We start from the raw sequence: 17,698 nt of genomic DNA on the forward strand, positions 1-17,698 counted from the left end.
CCAGTTTCAGAGAATGTAACTTTTATAATATAGATCTCATCTCCAAAGGTAGTAATCTATTCAAGTGTGAGAAGAAAAACTAGTTGTGAAGAGCTCATGGATCAGGCATGTCTCTGAACAGAGTGTACATAAAATTCATTTGTGTCATAAATATATCAAGATGAAATGTTTGTTATTTCTTATTATGTGAATTCCAATTATAGAAAAGATTGTTTTTTGCCCATGGCAGGGAACATCTAATCTTGCCATTTCATGATAATTCTGGTTTAGAATTTAGTCACGGCTGGTTTAAAATTTAATTTCTTTGGGATTGACTATCAAGTCTGACGAGTCCTTATCTCCCTTCTTCTAACCTCTTCATGATTTGTGTGTAGAAAGGGAGGGTAGGGAGGTAGCATAGCGCAGGATTAAGAACACAGATTCTGGAGCCAGATTACCTGGGTTCAGATCCTGTATTCACCGCCTCCATGTGAGTGCCATTGAGCAAGCTACTTAACCTCTCTCTGCTACAATCTTCTCACCTGTGAAGTAGGGGCAATTACAGTACCTCTCTCATAAGGTTGCAGTGACAGTTAAAAGGTAATATTGATAAATACTTATTTGTTTATTTCTAGATTTATTTATTGATTTTAGAGAGAAAAGAAGGGGGAGAGATAGAAATATTAATCTGTTCCTGTATGTGCCCTGACTGGGGATTGACCCACAACCTTGGAGTATCTGGATGATGCTTTAACTAACTGAGTTATCTAGCCAAGGAAATAAATAGTATTTAATAGTTATCAATAATAATTATATAAATAATAAATTATAAAATGTATGTCAATAAAATAAATAGTACTGTGAACAACAATCTGACTTTGGGTGGTGGGTATGCAACATAATTGAACGACAAGATAACCTGGACTTGTTATCTTTGAATATATGTATCCTGATTTATTGATGTCACCCCATTAAAAAAATAAAATTATTAAAAAAATAAATAAATAAATAGTACTAATTATCGTCTACGTTAGCCACTTTAAAAAACTTGATTTTCCTGACATTGGTGAGGGTATTTGGTTTATTTACCATTTTGTGGTCCTAATTGGGCTTAATAGATAACTCTTATCTATTTGGTCTTCAGGTATCATCACTACCCTTGCTGTGTCTACCATGGCCAGCATCACTTATTATTTCTTTTCTGAAAATGATGAAGGCACAGTGATATATCCTATCTCCTAACAGAGGCTATTCCTCCTCTCTCATACATGTAATCTCTTACTGTTTTTGTGGAACTCAGAGCTGCTGACACGTTCCCCAGCTGTCCCTGACTCTGGGCCATCCATCTCGCAATTCTCCACCACCTACTTGCTTCCCTGCAAGGTATATAGCACATCCTGATTTTTAATTACCTTCTCTATCTCTCTTGAAGGGTTCCAAGGCTTTTTAAGGTATAACCATGTTAGTAGGGAGACTATATGGGAAGCTATTTCAAGCCTTTCTTTGGCTAGATCTGTTCTATTACCATAGCCACTCAATTCTGACTTCCTAATGTTGGCATGGCCTTCTGACAGACACTTAGTACCAGATTGCAGACAAAAAGCTAGGCATGTGTTCCTTTTGCTTATAGATACTATGTATCACCTGGCTATTTTTATCTAACATGAGCAGCAGAAGGAAAACCCTACATTGGAATCTAAAGGCTTTTCCCACTCCTCTCCAAGCCCCTTCATGTGAGGCAAAGCATTTCATTTATGAAATATCTTATCTGACACCTCTTTTGTGGGTTTTCGTGCAAACTCCGTGTTCAGATCTCTAAGCCTGGCTCTTAGAGCCCAGATATTGGAGAGCCAAAATTTTCCTTTGTCTATACCAGGTGAAAACCATAAATTTTTAGGGCTATTCTCTCTACTTTCAGTGTAAAATAAAGGTATTTGGCAGTCTGAATTAGGCAATATTTTCTTTTTCATATAACTTTTATTATCATCTTCCTTAAAGGATGGAGCAACAGAAATGACCATGAAGAAACTTAGTGAAAATATTGCTCCATTACTCATGAATCTCACATAAAGATAGGAAATTTAAGAAATTTCAAGGGTAATTTTGATTATATGTGGTAGCTGTGGATCCTAAATGCTCAGTAAGATACTCTCCCTCTGATTGTGTTAGAAACATTCTCCTGTCAATACATATTTTATTCATATAATACTCTCTGTGATAAGCAACAGAGGCTTGTTCTTGCAACTTAAAACATTTGTAACATGGCTCCTTACAATGTGTTCCATCTTTTATAGTATTTCAGTTTCTAAATAGAAAAAGAATTAGGGTCCCATGTATTCGGTCCAAATGCACTAATATCCTGGTCCTTTCTCCATCTTGTTCCCATTTCAATAAGTGCCTCCTCCCATTTTTTTCTGTCTCAATCTTTGTACTGCTGTTTAACCTGGTTAACCAAGACAAACTCGAAAGGCACCCTCGACTCCTTTCTCTTCATTGCACTGCACTTAGAATTTCTACCACCAAGTCTCATCATTTTCTGTTAAAAATAACAGTCTAAGCTTGTTTATCTATACTTTACCCCAGTCATGACATTACCATCTTAGTCTTCAACTTCAAGGCCGTCCGTTGCTTTCCATTCCACTTAGGAAAAATGCTGTACTACGTCTTCTTGTCCGAACCTCCATAATTTCTCCTGGCCCTTTTCCTTTGCTTTGTATCATGGACCTTCTTTCAAACTTTACCAAAAATATTAAGTATTTTTATATTTTGGGACTTGCGATTACGCAATGAGCATAATAATTAGCTGGAGTGCTAATTTCCAGACTTCATCTGACAAATGCAAATTAATCCTTTAATTCTTGTCAACTGTGGCACTTCTCAGAAAGCCTTTCTTGATACTGCTTATCTAAATTAAGTGCGATGGTTATATTTTCTGGAAGCACTGTTTATTTATTTATTCATAGCACTTACTAAATACATGTATGTGTATTTTTAGTATGCAATTACTAGTTTAATGACTATTATCTTCTCTAGTTTGTAAAGTCTGTAGGAGTAAGAATCTATTTGTTTTGCTCACTGCTGGATTCCCAGTGCCTTGAGTCTGATACTTAGAAACCGCTCAGTAAAAATTGTGGAATGAATAAATGATTGGATAAGTTATCAGAAGAACATAAAATAGTGGAGCATTAATAGGTAGACACTCTTTTATTCTTTTTTTTTTTTTTTTGTATTTTTCTGAAGTTGGAAACGGGGAGGCAGTCAGACAGACTCCCACATGTGCCCGACCAGGATCCACCCCACATGCCTACCAGGGGGTGATGCTCTGCCCATCTGGGGCATCACTCTGTTGCAACCAGAGCCATTCCAGCACCTGAGGCAGAGGCCATGTAGCCATCCTCAGTGCCTGGGCCAACTTTGCTCCAATGGAGCCTTGGCTGCGGGAGGGGAAGAGAGAGACAGAGAGGAAGGAGAGGGGGAGGGGTGAAGAAGCAGATGGGTGGATCTCCTGTGTGTCCTGGCCGGGGATCGAACCCAGGACTCCTGCATGCCAGGCCGATGCTCTACCACTGAGCCAACTGGCCAGGGCCTCTTTTATTCTTAAGCAAGAGTCACCAAGTTATGAACCTATCTTGGCATGATCATTATGGTACCCATACAAATACTTTTGATGTTTTGGAAGTGGGTTGATATTCAGCCAGACTATATCAGCATAGTATTGCTTCTGACTGGCAATTCCTATTCTGGCTGCTCATATATATTTTACATATAGAAAAAAATATGTTCATTCTGAAATAATCATATAATTGTTAATTACTAAATTAATTAAAAGGAAAGAGGCATTTAAGACTAGTTAAGTTATTAATTTATTAATGTACTTCATGAAAGAAGGAAGTCAACATACTAACATTTTCAAAGTTGTTTCAGAAGAGTATAATGTATCTTGAAAATGAACCTGGTAAATTATTATAAAAAAGCTTTTAGACTTACTTCAATCTGTTATTACCCTAAAAACTAAGGTGTTAGAATAAATGTCCTAAGCTAAACACTGTAGATCATTTAAATGCTATAGATTACTCAATAAAACCCTGAACAGAAAGATTAATGAGAAAGACGGGCAAAGGGAAATAAATGAACACTTACTTTGTGGCAGAAAAAATTGGAGTGGTTTTTTCTCTTAGGAACAGCCTTTAGCATTCATATTTCCTTTTGGTATACATCTACATTAGAGTTGCAAAACTTCTGAATGTCTTCTGGATGGCTAAATATATTTCCTTCTTTGTTTGAGGCATTATTCTGAAAAAATACAGGTGTGTTTTATTCTTGCAAGACAAAGACATGCTATCCTAAAGAATATATATGTACATAATAATGGGTATTTCTGATGAAAGTTTTATGCTTTCATTTTCCTTTTACTATATATATTGTCTCGAATGTTCAAGTGCAACCCAGAAATAAAGAACATAGAGCTTCACTGTAGACACCCCATCAGAAAATGTTTCTTCATTAAACAGTCAGGGTTTGTAGTGCTTTAAAATTGGTGATTTTGAAGTGTTAGCTAGTATATATTTTTTTTCTACAAGCAAGTCTTTTTAATAGTATGTGACTTAACTAAGCAAAATGCCTGTGTAATTCAATGCCTTTTTGCACCAGATCTTACCTGGGTCCTATTGGTTGCTTTAAGTAAGGCTTTATTCCTTTAACTTAAACTTCGACCTCTGTTAAATAAACATTTCTCTACCCTACTCTTTCCTGGGAAATTTTAAAACTATTTGTAGTTATTTAAATCCTAAAGAACTATTTCTGATCTTTTCTGAGGAGCAGGCTTGGGTGGATGATGCAGAGCACCAGAAATGGGCTTCTGCCCCTTGTAGGGACAAGTCAAGTTGTGCCAAGTAGCTAGCTGGTCAGTAAGTGCAGAGATGGCCAAGAATAAGAGGACTGGCCAAACATCCCATTCCATATTTTTGTGAATCTGTATGACAAAATAAGTGTATTTTGTTTAATGGAAAATGCATAAATCTTAGAGTAATGATCAGATGTGTAAAGAAATGATGTTTGATTTGAGTTTTTTATTTTTTTCCCCACTAGAACAGCATGACACCAGCTGGCTTAAATGAAGATGATAAAGTTAAAGCAGTATGGGAGTTTGATAAAATGTGCCCCCCTTTGTTTCTGTAAAACCTGTTTCTCAAGAGTAGGTAAAGACACCTGTGAACATGTTCACTTTTTTCCTCAGGTCACAGGGGTGCTATTTAATGAATTACTTTTCTTGGGCATTATGAGCCACCTTTATTCATTTGAAAAGGTTAATGTAGCTGTTCAAAGTGTCCAAGTTATTCTCAGAGAGTAATTTATGCCCTAAAAGTTTTATTTTATTTGGGAAATGTCTAAATAGAAAAAAAAGTGAAGTGCAAATTAAAGACAAGGAGATCTGGCTGTTCGTAACTGAAGTTTCTCTTCCCTTGAACTTCATTTATATAAATTGATTTTTATCCCTGGTCATCCCATTTAAAATTTCAATACTCCTTGCCCTTTACCCCTGAACTTGCTATCATTCTTTTTACTTTATTTTTCTCCATAACACTTACTACAAATAGAGCCTGTGTATTACTTATAGAGTTTGTTTTCTTCTGACCTCTTTGACTAGAATATGAGTTCTGTGCAAATAAAAATTTTCTAATGGCACTTCCTCAGCTCTCCTAGACAGTACCAGGCACATGTAAGCATTCAATAATAATTGATAAATAAATGTAGGCATAAAATTGCTATTGATCAAATTTACCAAGTAATTGCCAAATTGCATCTGACTTCCTGTTATAAGAATCATTTTCTAAAAAGCAGTGCCACTTAATACTTGAGAGTGGTTTCTGGAGTCATTGTGCATTGAATTTTGATTCTAACACTGGTTGTCTATTTAACCTTGGAGAAGTAACTTAACATTTCTATCTCTATCCCCAGGGTAAGTATAATAATTTACCTACCTTATGTATAAAGTGCTTAACAACAACAACAAAAAACACAGAAGTACATTCTGGTAAATTGTCAGCCCTTAAAATTTACTGGTACTATCATTAAATCAACTTGTAAAAAGAATTTTTTTTTTTAAGAGAGAGAGAGAAGGACAGAAAAGAAGGGGAAAAGATAAGATGCATCAACTCATCAGTGTTTGTCATTCATTAATTGCTTTCTCATACGTGCCTTGACCAGGGGCTTCAGCTAAGCCAGTGACCCCTTGCTTGAGCCAGCAACCTTGGGCTCAAGCCAGTGACCTGGGGATTCAAGCCAGTGACATTTGGGCTTAACCCAGTGACATTTGGGGTCAAGCCAGTGACCATGGGGTCATGTTTATGATCCCATGTTCAAACGGGAGACCTCATACTCAAGCTGGTGAGCTCACGCACAAGCTGATGATCTCGAGGTTTTGAACCTGGGTCCTCAGTGTCCCAGGTTGATGCTCTATCTAATGTGCCACCACCTGGTCAAGCAAAAGAATAATATTCTTTATGCACTCACTGCCTAAATAAAATAGAGTCATGACAGTTATGTAAAAATTAAAAGTATTTTGCCTCAATCATCTAAATCATTTAGTTCAAAGCATATTTTAAGCATACATTGTTAATATAGCTCACTTTCTGAAAATTAGCAGGGCATTAATTTTACTTATTTGACAAGTTCCAATTAAGTTAAACAGCAGTGTAACAATTCTAAAGCTCAGGCTTGGCTTTGAAGACTGCTCTGCCATTTCCTAGGTATGTGGTACCGAGTGAGTCAATGAAAAACTTTAGGCTTCTGTTTCCACATTTGTTATATGAGTAAAAGTTAAATCTATGTTAATAGTTGATGTTCAACACAGCACAGTGCTTAGCACAAAGCAGATCTTACTAAAAGGAAAGTTAAAAAAATATAGAGTACATAAAATCTAGAGAATCATGTTTATGACAGAAATATATCATTATATAAAATTGAGTGAGAATTGAAAGTTAAATTGTATTTTTCTGACTCCAAGTTCAATCTTAAACAAATAAATTAGAAATTAATATTTTGAAAAAGTTACTATAAAAATAATATTTAATATGAGAAATACTGAGATATTTGACAGAAAATTCCTTCACGTTTCTAAGTAGAAAACACAGAACTTATTAGTACCAGTTTAAGAGATGCACATGACTTTTTTTAAATCAACACTTTGGAATTTCTTAAAATTCAACTTGGTGTATGGAATCCTCCTCCTCCCTATCCTCATCAATTTAAATTTATGACAGTTCTAAATTAAGAATCGTGTACAAAAACCTTTTCCACACATATCTTAAAGGTCATTATCTAATTATTATTAATATTTTGTGATTTGGCTGTATTAGGCAGTCTTGTACCTCACTGTTGGTACCAAAGTCGAGTGTCGGTTTCTGCACTTACTTACGGTGGAGAAGGTGAGAAACGCTTCTGCTTCGGTGGGTGCTCTCAGTAGAGGTTGCTGGAGTCACCGTGGGACAGCAGGCAGGTCAGGTCACCCCACAGCAGACGACAGAAATCTACCTTGTAACCTGAAACTCAGCTACTTTTTTTTTTTTGAGAGGAGAAAGAGAGGGAGATTGAGAGAGAGAGAGGAGAGAGAGACAGGGGGGAGGAGCTGGAAGCATCAACTCCCATATGTGCCTTGACCAGGCAAGCCCAGGGTTTCGAACCGGCGACCTCAGCATTTCCAGGTCAACGCTTTATCCACTGTGCCACCACAGGTCAGGTGTCAGCTACTTTTTTAAAGCTACATTAGGATTGGGGTACATATGTCTAGAACTGCACCTGTCCAGGAGCTAAGAAGTCTAAGCAAACAGTACACTATATGCTGAGGAATGTAAATAGTCTCAACATAGTTTCCATATCTCAAGTAATACTATGTCAGGAAAGAACTTTAGGAACCATGGCAAGGTAGTATCCCCAAGTTTGCTGCTGTGAGTTGATGCTCAGAGTTTCTATGTGCTGAAGAAGTGATGGAGATAGGATTGAGAACAGGAAGTTTTCCAGCTCATTATTTTGCTTTAACATGTAGATTGAATATAAAAAATTCCCCACCCCCTAAAAGCCTCCCAAAGTATTGAAAGTTCCATAAGCACTACCAGTGTTACACAGACCAAAATGTAGATACTACCTGTACAATACATGTAGATGTCTTTAAAAATGCCCTGCTCATTGTATCTTAATACTAAAACACAGACCAGTACAGATAACATTATAGATAAAAAAACATTGTGGTTCAACTCACCAGGATTGCCTCTAGACCACAGGACATGTTCACGTAAGGCAGTCCAGCTCCAGAGCGTGTGGCTTACCCAACGGAGCACAAGCTCTGTCACTGTGCCCCTCCATTGGATGCCCCTGTGCCGGGAACAACTTACATCAATGTGTGATGACCTTGAAACCAATATTTTCATGCCTTTTGTGTGTCCAGACTATGCTATGTTCTGATCATCATCTTGATTTCCAAGCGACAAATCTAGGCAATGACTGAAGGGGCATTTGAATCTATCTACATCTGTTGATATCAAAATAAATGTATTTTCTGTTAAAGCAAGCTGCCTTCTACCTTTTTTTCCTTCTTTTTTTTTTAAATGTTTATTAAGGGTTTCAATCTCCGTGACAGTGCTGGAGGTCCCGTTCATTGCCTAAAAGGGAGAGGCATCCTTCTTTTGGACGACCTCAGAGCACATCTGAAGTGGTAGAGCTAAGACTTGCTCAAGCTGTCAGTGAGCTACTTCAAATGTCTTGAATTCCTTATACATTTTAAACACAAATCTGCCCAGATTAGTCTACAGTAATAATTCTCATTCTTTCCACAGTAAGGACTTCCTTTCCCTTTAAAAAAATAATATTCTCTCTATTTCTCTATATTTCTCAAATTATAAAATATATTACATACATTACATTTACTATATAAGAATTTGTTTATTCACTTCCAGTTGAAAGCTCTATTAAAGGGTAAATCATTTAAAAATATAAAGAAAACAACTAATGAGAAATGACAACCAAGAAAAAAAATGGAATTTATTTAGTAACATATATTTATGTAGTTTGTGTAACGAACTTTATTATCAGACAGATTTAAGGTTGAATTTTAGTTCCTCTACTTTTCCATTTTACTTAAAATTTTTTTTTTTTTTTTTTTCATTTTTCTGAAGCTGGAAACAGGGAGAGACAGTCAGACAGACTCCCGCATGCGCCCGACCGGGATCCACCCGGCACGCCCACCAGGGGGCGATGCTCTGCCCACCAGGGAGCGATGCTCTGCCCATCCTGGGCGTCGCCATGTTGCGACCAGAGCCACTCTAGCGCCTGAGGCAGAGGCCACAGAGCCATCCCCAGCGCCCGGGCCATCTTTGCTCCAATGGAGCCTTGGCTGCGGGAGGGGAAGAGAGAGACAGAGGGGAAAGCGCGGCGGAGGGGTGGAGAAGCAAATGGGCGCTTCTCCTGTGTGCCCTGGCCGGGAATCGAACCCGGGTCCTCCGCACGCTAGGCCGATGCTCTACCGCTGCTTAAAATTTCTAAGACTTATTTTTATTCTCTTTACATGTAGTAATAATTCTAACATCATCCAACTATGATTAAGTTTATGAATGAGAGAATATAAGTCAGTGGTCTGGCAAACAGGGCCTTCTATGTGTACAGTGTTCACTCAGTATGTGTTGTTTTTTTCTTCTGTGAGAGAATATGAAAGTTGGGAAGCATTTCAGAATAATAAAATAGCAGACTCTGTGAATCTCGAGAGTAAGAGATATCTCTAAAGACAACAATGTGGATCTAGATTTCCAAAACCTTCAGGGAATTTAGGGCACCATCATTAGAAAAGAGTGACAAAGTTGACCTGATTGAGTGTGAGACAGAACGTACCATTCAGAAAAAAAGTTGCTATTTTTCCTGGTAGTCTTTCGAAGACTCCAAAAGAGCAGGGCTGACAATCTATCTAAAGTGTCTTGCTGAGCTAGACAATGAAGGTGCAGGTATGGCCAAGAGAGCCAAGAGTCTAGGTTAGCCACCTGCGTGAGCCTGTTGTTTAGTGACTCTCCTGGGGGAGCAGAACTAAGCAGACATATGGCTATTCTCCCAAAAGTCATTAGGTTTGTGCCTGCACAGTATGTTATAATGCTGAAGGAAGGAAGCTCCTATCAAGTTAATATTTTTTTGCTCTATTTTTTTAGAGTAAACTCATGCCTTCCTTTCCCACATCCTCACCAATATGACTTTGTTTACCATAAACTTGTAATACTAAAATGGTGATTTAAAAGCAAGATATATTTCCTTCCTTTTGCTAAAGACTTGATTAATTATCCAAGGGCAAACCTTTAAGGACATCTAAAACATCAATTTCTCCCCTAAACCTCAAACTTTTGAAGTACATTAAATTATTTGCACAAACCATTTCCAGTTTTATTTAATTTTGCTTTTTACGCATAAACCACTAACACAATTTTTTTTTTCTCATGAACAGACTATACTCTCCTGGGAGGTGTTATAACTTTATCAGACCAATAAAAAGGCATTTAGAAAAAACAAATTAAAAAACTTAACAAATCACCTTTCATTACTTTTTTCTAAGAATTCAAGGTTTTCATATGTCTATATCACTTATCACCCATCAATAAACAGTCACTGGTGGAACCATGGTGTCAATCCACACATAGTGCTTTTGTGTTCTCCTTTCTGCTTTATTCTGTGTTTTCTGACAAAATGATAAACAAACCACTGATTTGGAGAAGTTAGCAGTAGTCTAAAATACCCTTGTTAAGTGAAAATTTTTTCTGACCTTATTTGGTCATTGAGAGTATTAGGATTCTCTGAGAATCAACTACTGAGTGTTATATTTCACTGCCTTGATGTATATTGGTATTTTAAAGTGTAGTGCTGTCTCCAAATTGGTCCATCTGCCTAACTCTGCTGTCCTAAATATTGGGTTTGAGTTCTTCCCATTTAGAATAAAATATTTTAATTTTACAGATTTTATGACTTATACTATGACAAAAACCTGGCTTTTTTCACACTTAGCAAACTTAAGCCAAGAATGAAAATAAATTTTGAAATATTGTCACCAAAATTTCTGCTTTGTTGCTGCTAATTATTCCTGATCATTCTTAAGCCTCTAATGAGCTTTAACTGCATGAATGTAGACTGCTGGCCTATCCAACAGTGAGTTGGAATCAGCCTCAGTCTTTTCAGTAAATAAGAGTGAAGGAGAGGCATGTCCACATAAGTAACTCTTTTGTAGGTTTTGCGATGGAACGAATACGGCTGCTGTTGGTTCTAACAATTAGAGTGCTTCCAGGGTCTGCTCAGTTCAATGGCTACAACTGTGATGCCAACCTCCACAGCAGATTTCCTGGTAAGTTTGAGCCTAATCTTTTCTCTAATTATATCTGAAAAGAGTGATTATGTTTGAAAAATAAATCATTTAAATACAAATGAAAAATGTGGCAATTACTCCTCCATATTAAATGGATATTAACAAAGGGCAAATAACAAAAGACATTTTTTTCTGGAGTTGTATATTATGCCCACATTAACATATAAAGTGTTCGTCGTAGTTAATATCATTATAATGGCTGCTCACAGATGTGAAAAATATTGGCTAGTGGGTGATAAAATTGGGAGAGGATAATTTCATTCAAAATTTGCCTAATATATGCCTTTTTCCCTCATAAGTTAATTCAGACTCTCAAAACTGCTTGTATATGCTAATAGGCTTATTTAGGAATAGCACTTAAGAAAATAATTGTGACATAGTACGCAGAGCTCAAAAGTTACTATTGGTTACCATTAAAGTACAAGGCCAGCTTTAAAGTGAATTTCACAGCAACTTATCAATGTGACAGATACAAGATTTTGACCATAATGATAGAGATGTCTCTCAGGTTCTTAAAATCTGCACTTAGTGAGAAATAATTCAACAATTCATTTAAGTATTAGTCATTTCATATGGAGATAAAGTTTATTTTCAAAATAAAAGTTAGACAATCTGAAACTATTTCTTTTTAAAATCTGCCATACAAACTGAAATAACTTCTATCACATTATGCATTCTTCAAATCTGTCAGTACTTCCATGTCCAGAGCATGCAGGCCATCAACATACTTGCTTAGAGCAATCGGCAGGTTGTTACATAGTTAGTCTGAGATTTCTAGTTTACCTGCAGAATGGCAATCTAGCTTGCTCCAGAATTAAGACCAAAGTGTGAAGGAATGTCTTCATGAGCCCAGAGCTAAGATGCAAACGCTTGTCATATTAAGGTAAATATAGAGGTCAAGATAAGGAATGTCTAAAGGTAAGTCCAAAAAGGTATGCAGGGTTGTTAATGGTTTTGAATACCAGATATTATGTGGGCTTTTTGTTTGTTTGTGTTTACATTTTGTTTATTTTGGAAAATTTCAAATGTATACAAAAGTAGTGATTAATAAAAAGAGCACTTATATTATATTATCAGCTTTATCAACTACTAAAATTTATAAATTTTATCTTTTGTCCTTCTTATACCCCATCTCTAGAATATTTTAAAATAAAATCATATGGAATATTTTAAAATTAATTCATATGCATGCATATATATCATATATACAATAAAAAAACTTAAATCATTACACTTCATGTGTATATCTAATAAATTTAACAGCAATTCCTGAATATCATCTAATACTCAGCCACTTAGCATCTAAAACATCCACATTTGTTAATAAGTGTCTTAAATCTATTTCAATAGCAGTTCCTCTTTGTCCTGTGCTTTTCTGAAATGCTATCTATCTCTTCAAATAATTTGGTCATTTGTTTTGCAGAACTCTGGATCTACTTTGACTGTGACTCTGACGTGTCATTTAACATGCTCTCCTTTTTCTGTATATCCTATAAACTAATTAGAGCTAGAGGTTTGAGCAAATTCAGGTTCAGTTATTTTGCAAGAATACTTGGTGTGTTATTTGTGTAACAAAGTGTTTTGTCTTAATGTTCAAGGGAATGAAGGGCCTTTGAGTCTTTTTAAACACACCTTTTTAAGGATTTGATGAGGTCGTATTTTGTTTTAGAAAGCAGACGTGGGGAAAGGTATAAAATCATGTTAGGAGAGACTAGAAGCAGAAGGAAACGACAAGGCAGTGACTGGGAGCAGTAAAAGGCAAAGGCTATTAAGATATACTATGTGGTGGACTCGCCAGCACTTGAGGACCGATTCGACGTGGGAAGTGAAAAAATGAGAAGACTAGAAAATATTTTGAACTTCAATAACTGGATGTTGATCTTGTTAGCAGACAGCAAAAGTATTGGACACTTTCATATTTTAGAAAGAAAATGAGGGTTTGGAAAAAGTGAATTTGAGGTGCTTTTAGAATTCAGAGTAGCAGCCTACTACTTTTCTAGTAATAGAAAAAAATGGAGCTGGGTCTGAAAAGAGAGGTTGAAACTGAAAATTGCTATACAGGAGTTGAATCCCTGTGCAGTACATGAGCAAGAGATGAGGGAACAGGAAAATGAAGGTATGAAAATAGACTCCCTGCTGGATAACTTTGATGAAGGAAAGGGAGGAGTAACTTGACTCAGCTATTTAAATGAGAAGAGAGGAATTTAGGATTAGAGAACTAGAGACACCTGAGTATACATGAGTAAAGAAAGTATTCAGAGATTGGGAATACTAATAATAAAATAATTGAGATAATGAGTAAATAAAATATAAAAGAGATTTATGGTAGAGGTGGAGGAGTTAACCTTGAAAAAGAGGTAGCTGTTTCTCTGATTTAGGAGAGAAAGAAAGGAAAGGCACAGGCAGAGAAGTTGAGAGATGCCGATTGTCCTCATCTCTGCAGTGAAGCAGGAGGAAGATGCTCTCTTGAGAGTGAGCGGCCAATGCTGTGACTGGGGCCCGGGAAGGGTGGTCAAGCCTTACTCTATTATGGATGAAAAAGAAAACCAACATGTGGAAAGATTGCTTAGCAGAGAGGATTAGCTGATGTTGTAGTTATATATCTATAAAGGTAAATAAAACATGTAAATGAGCCAAGAAGTGACTAGGACAGGAAAAAAAAATGCAATTTTTTATGTGGTAAATTTTTAATATTATGTTATAACATTCATTTACACTGGTGCCCCCTGCCCACTTGCACCAAAATCACCTGGGCTAGTTGCTAAAGTGTAGAGTCCACAAGTTCATCCCAAATATATGGTAGCAGAATCTCTGAATATGGTGCTGGGAATCTGTATTTTAAAACTTGCAGATGAGTCAAATATACATTTCTGGTTAAGGGCAACAGACATATTTTCTTGAGTCCATTATTCCAATTAAAAGTACAATCATGTGTAGGGAAAACTTAATTAAAAACAAAATCTCCCAATCCAGAAATCCTCTCCACAAAGACAGTAGATGTATAAACACTCTTAGGCCCTGGCTGATTGGCTCAGCGGTACAGTGTTGGTACGGCATGTAGAAGTCCCGGGTTCGATTCCTGGCCAGGGCACACAGGAGAAGCACCTATCTGCTTCTTCACCCTTCCCCCTCTCCTTTCTCTCTGTTTCTCTCTTCCCCTCCCACAGCCAAGGCTCCATTGGAGCAAAGTTGGCCCGGTCGCTGAGGATGGCTCCATGGCCTCTGCCTCAGGTGCTAGAATGTCTCTGATTATAGTGGAGCAACACCCTAGATGGGCAGAGCATTGCCCCCTGGTGGGAATGCTGAGTGGATCCTGGTTAAATGCATGCAGGAGTCTGTCTGTCTGCCTCCCCCCTCATATCCTCCTTGCTTCTCATTTTAGAAAAATACAAACAAAACAACAAACAACCACTTTTATTATTCAGTAAGCATGAAACAGGAATGTGGTGTTTATCACAGGCAATCCACTAAAAGGTTGCAAATACAGAAAGATATCTCTTTTATATAGCCAAGCACATGCAACCCATTATGGATATGGTTTCAGGATAAACAATAACTAGTCCTGAAGTAAGAGGACTTGACAGAACCATTTGTCACATAGAGTTTATCCTAAAATTACTTGGTAATTGCATTAGCATATTGCCTTTATCCAAAGGAAAAATAATATTTTTATATCTTTATGAAAGGAGGTACTTTTGCAAATTGGAGCCAGGATCCCACTGCAGGCAGGCTCCCACCCTCCCACGGGGGTGCGTTCTTCCTTCAGGTTTACATTTTCAGAGATATTTCCCAGGTCCTTGAAAAAAACATTTCTAGGTCGTAGAGCTGACAAAAAACCTGTCTAAGTTTCCACAAGATTTATATGCATTTCAAGGAGAGAAAAAAGTACTTACAATTACAAATTTTCTGATATAAATGATCTAAGAGGAGGAGGAAGAAGTCTTTTCCTTTCTTTTCAACAAGAAGAATTAAGCCTCTTACTTTTAATTTGTATTTGTCTTTATATGTCTTACCTCTTTTAGTACCATCCAGCTTGGCTTAGACAACAAATACCCAATCTTTCTAAATCTACACACACACACACACACACACACACACACACACATACATACACACATACAGTTACAATTTAAAATTTCTATTTAAAAATTTTTGAAATCCAGATAAGTCATAATTTCAAGGGGAAGCTTTAAGTTTTCTTTTCAAGTAAGTCTATTTTTTTAGAATGTTTACAAAAGAATACCAGCCTGACCAGGCAGTAGCACAGTGGATAGAGCATTGGACTGGAACACAGAGGACCCAGGTTTGAAACCTTGAGGTTGCCAGTTTGAGCATGGGCTCATCTGGTTTGAGCAAGGCTCACCAGCTGGAGCCCAAGGTCGCCGGCTTGAGCAAAAGGTCACTCGGTCTACTATAGCCCCCCCCCCAGTCAAGGCACATATGAGAAAGCAATCAATGAACAACTAAAGTGCCACAACGAAGAATTGATGCTTCTCATCTCTTTCCCTTCTTGTCTGTTCCTATCTGTCCCTCTCTCTCTGTTTCTCTCTCTGTCTCTATCATAAAAAAAGAAGACTAGAGTGAGCAAATAAAGCCTAAAGGTTAATTGCTCACTCTCCCCTTCTATATCAGGAGCACCATTGATGTCATCAGCAGCTTCACAAGCTGCTCAGAAACTAAGCAATGGGCTAGAATGAGAATAAGTATGGCAAAGGAGAGGGGCTATCTAAATGCAAAGTAATGTTGATAATGATGAGAGTAATCATCTCACCCTATCTGGCCTTTGTGTTTCATGACATTAGAATTATTTTCTTTAATTTTCATGGCATTTATTCTGGCACCAAGGGAAACATCATAGTCTTACTCTTTTCAAATTTAAAAGGATAACATTTAATTTTAAGGTTGTTAACTCTTGGCTTTCCAAGCTTATAGCAGGGAATAGACACATGCCTATTAACATTATAATTGTGCTCTGCCCAGAACAAAACTGAAACTACAGTTGAATATTTGAATACTAAGGAATTATTTGGCCAGAGTGAAACATAGAGATATATGCATTTGACCTCTGTGAGAAGTACCTTCTGGGACTAGCCCCTTTTGAGAGGAAGATGATAGTTTATAAGGGTTAGCTTATACTTTCAGACCTCTAATGATAAATGCACAATCAAGGCGAGATTAGGTTTATGGACCAGAAACTTTGTGGCTTGACACTGTTTTATGGTGAACGAATGAATCATGGGAAACTGAATGTAAGTCAGTTAAGTTACATACCTTATCATTTTGTATTCTATTTAAAAATTATTAATAAAGTAGAAAACAGTAGGTTTCATATATTGATATTCCACATTACATAATTCTCTTTTTTATTTCTTATAACAAACAAACAATATTATTTTCTCTTTGAAAATTTTCTAGCTGGTTATCTAAGTGGTAGAGAGTCAGCCTGGCATGTGGATGTCCTGGGTTCAATTCCTGGTCAGGGCACTCAGGAGAAGTGACCATTTGCTTCTCCACCCCTCCCCCTCTTCCTTCTCTCTGTGTCTCTCTCTTCCTCCTTCAGCCATGGCTTGATTGGAGCGAGTTGACTTGGGCGCTGAGGATGGCTCCATGGCCTCCGCCTCAGGTGCCAAGAAGAACTCGGCTGCTGAGCAGTGGAGCAATGCCCCAGATGTGCAGAGTACCTCTACCTTGTGGGCTTGCTGGGTGGATCCACATCTGGGTACATGTGAAGTCTGTCTTTTCGCCTCCTCTCCTTTCACAGAATAAAAAAAAGAAGAAGAAAAAAAAGGTTTTGTAACATTGTATTTGATGCAAACTAATGACAAATGCAAGGGAGCAATATCTGAAATACTTCAGAGAATAATAGTTTTGCAGCTACTTTTATACATTTGAAATTAAGGAGGGAATCTCAGGAAGGCAAAACCATATTTTACTTTTTTTATAATGAGAAAATTAAAGAATAGAGTTTGTCTAATGCTGACAAATTAGTACTTGACAGATAAAAACAAACAAACAGACAATAAACTAGGACCTTTTCCATCAAACCATGATGCCTAAAAGTGAACTTTGAGTACTAAAGTTTAAACAATGATGTAAACAAATAACCAAATATTTTAATTAAAAATGGGCCAAAAACCTGAATAGACATTTCTTTTTAAAAAAAGAAGACATCGTGTATATGTGCCACATCTTCTTTATCCAGTCATCTATTGAAAGGCTTTTTGGTTGTTTCCATGTCTTAGCCACTGTGAACAATGCTACAATGAACATGGAGTCATTTACAACAAAATGGTTGGATCTTGATAACATTATACGGAGTGAAATAAGTAAATC

The 17,698-nt window shown here is 37.0% G+C and overlaps 1 protein-coding gene across 1 annotated transcript in view; it reads left to right on the forward strand.

The window, feature by feature from the left end:
* Positions 1-11,232: 11,232 nt before the first annotated feature.
* Positions 11,233-17,698, forward strand: part of ZPLD1 (zona pellucida like domain containing 1) — a 46,650-nt gene continuing 40,184 nt past the window's right edge. Inside the window, exon 1 of the mRNA XM_066347571.1 lies at positions 11,233-11,344. Coding sequence (XP_066203668.1) covers positions 11,239-11,344 — 106 coding nt within the window. The 5' untranslated portion in view covers positions 11,233-11,238. The remainder of the gene's footprint in view (positions 11,345-17,698) is intronic.

The sequence above is a fragment of the Saccopteryx leptura genome, chromosome 8 (assembly GCF_036850995.1).
Source record: "Saccopteryx leptura isolate mSacLep1 chromosome 8, mSacLep1_pri_phased_curated, whole genome shotgun sequence".
NCBI classification, from domain to species: Eukaryota; Metazoa; Chordata; class Mammalia; order Chiroptera; family Emballonuridae; genus Saccopteryx; species Saccopteryx leptura.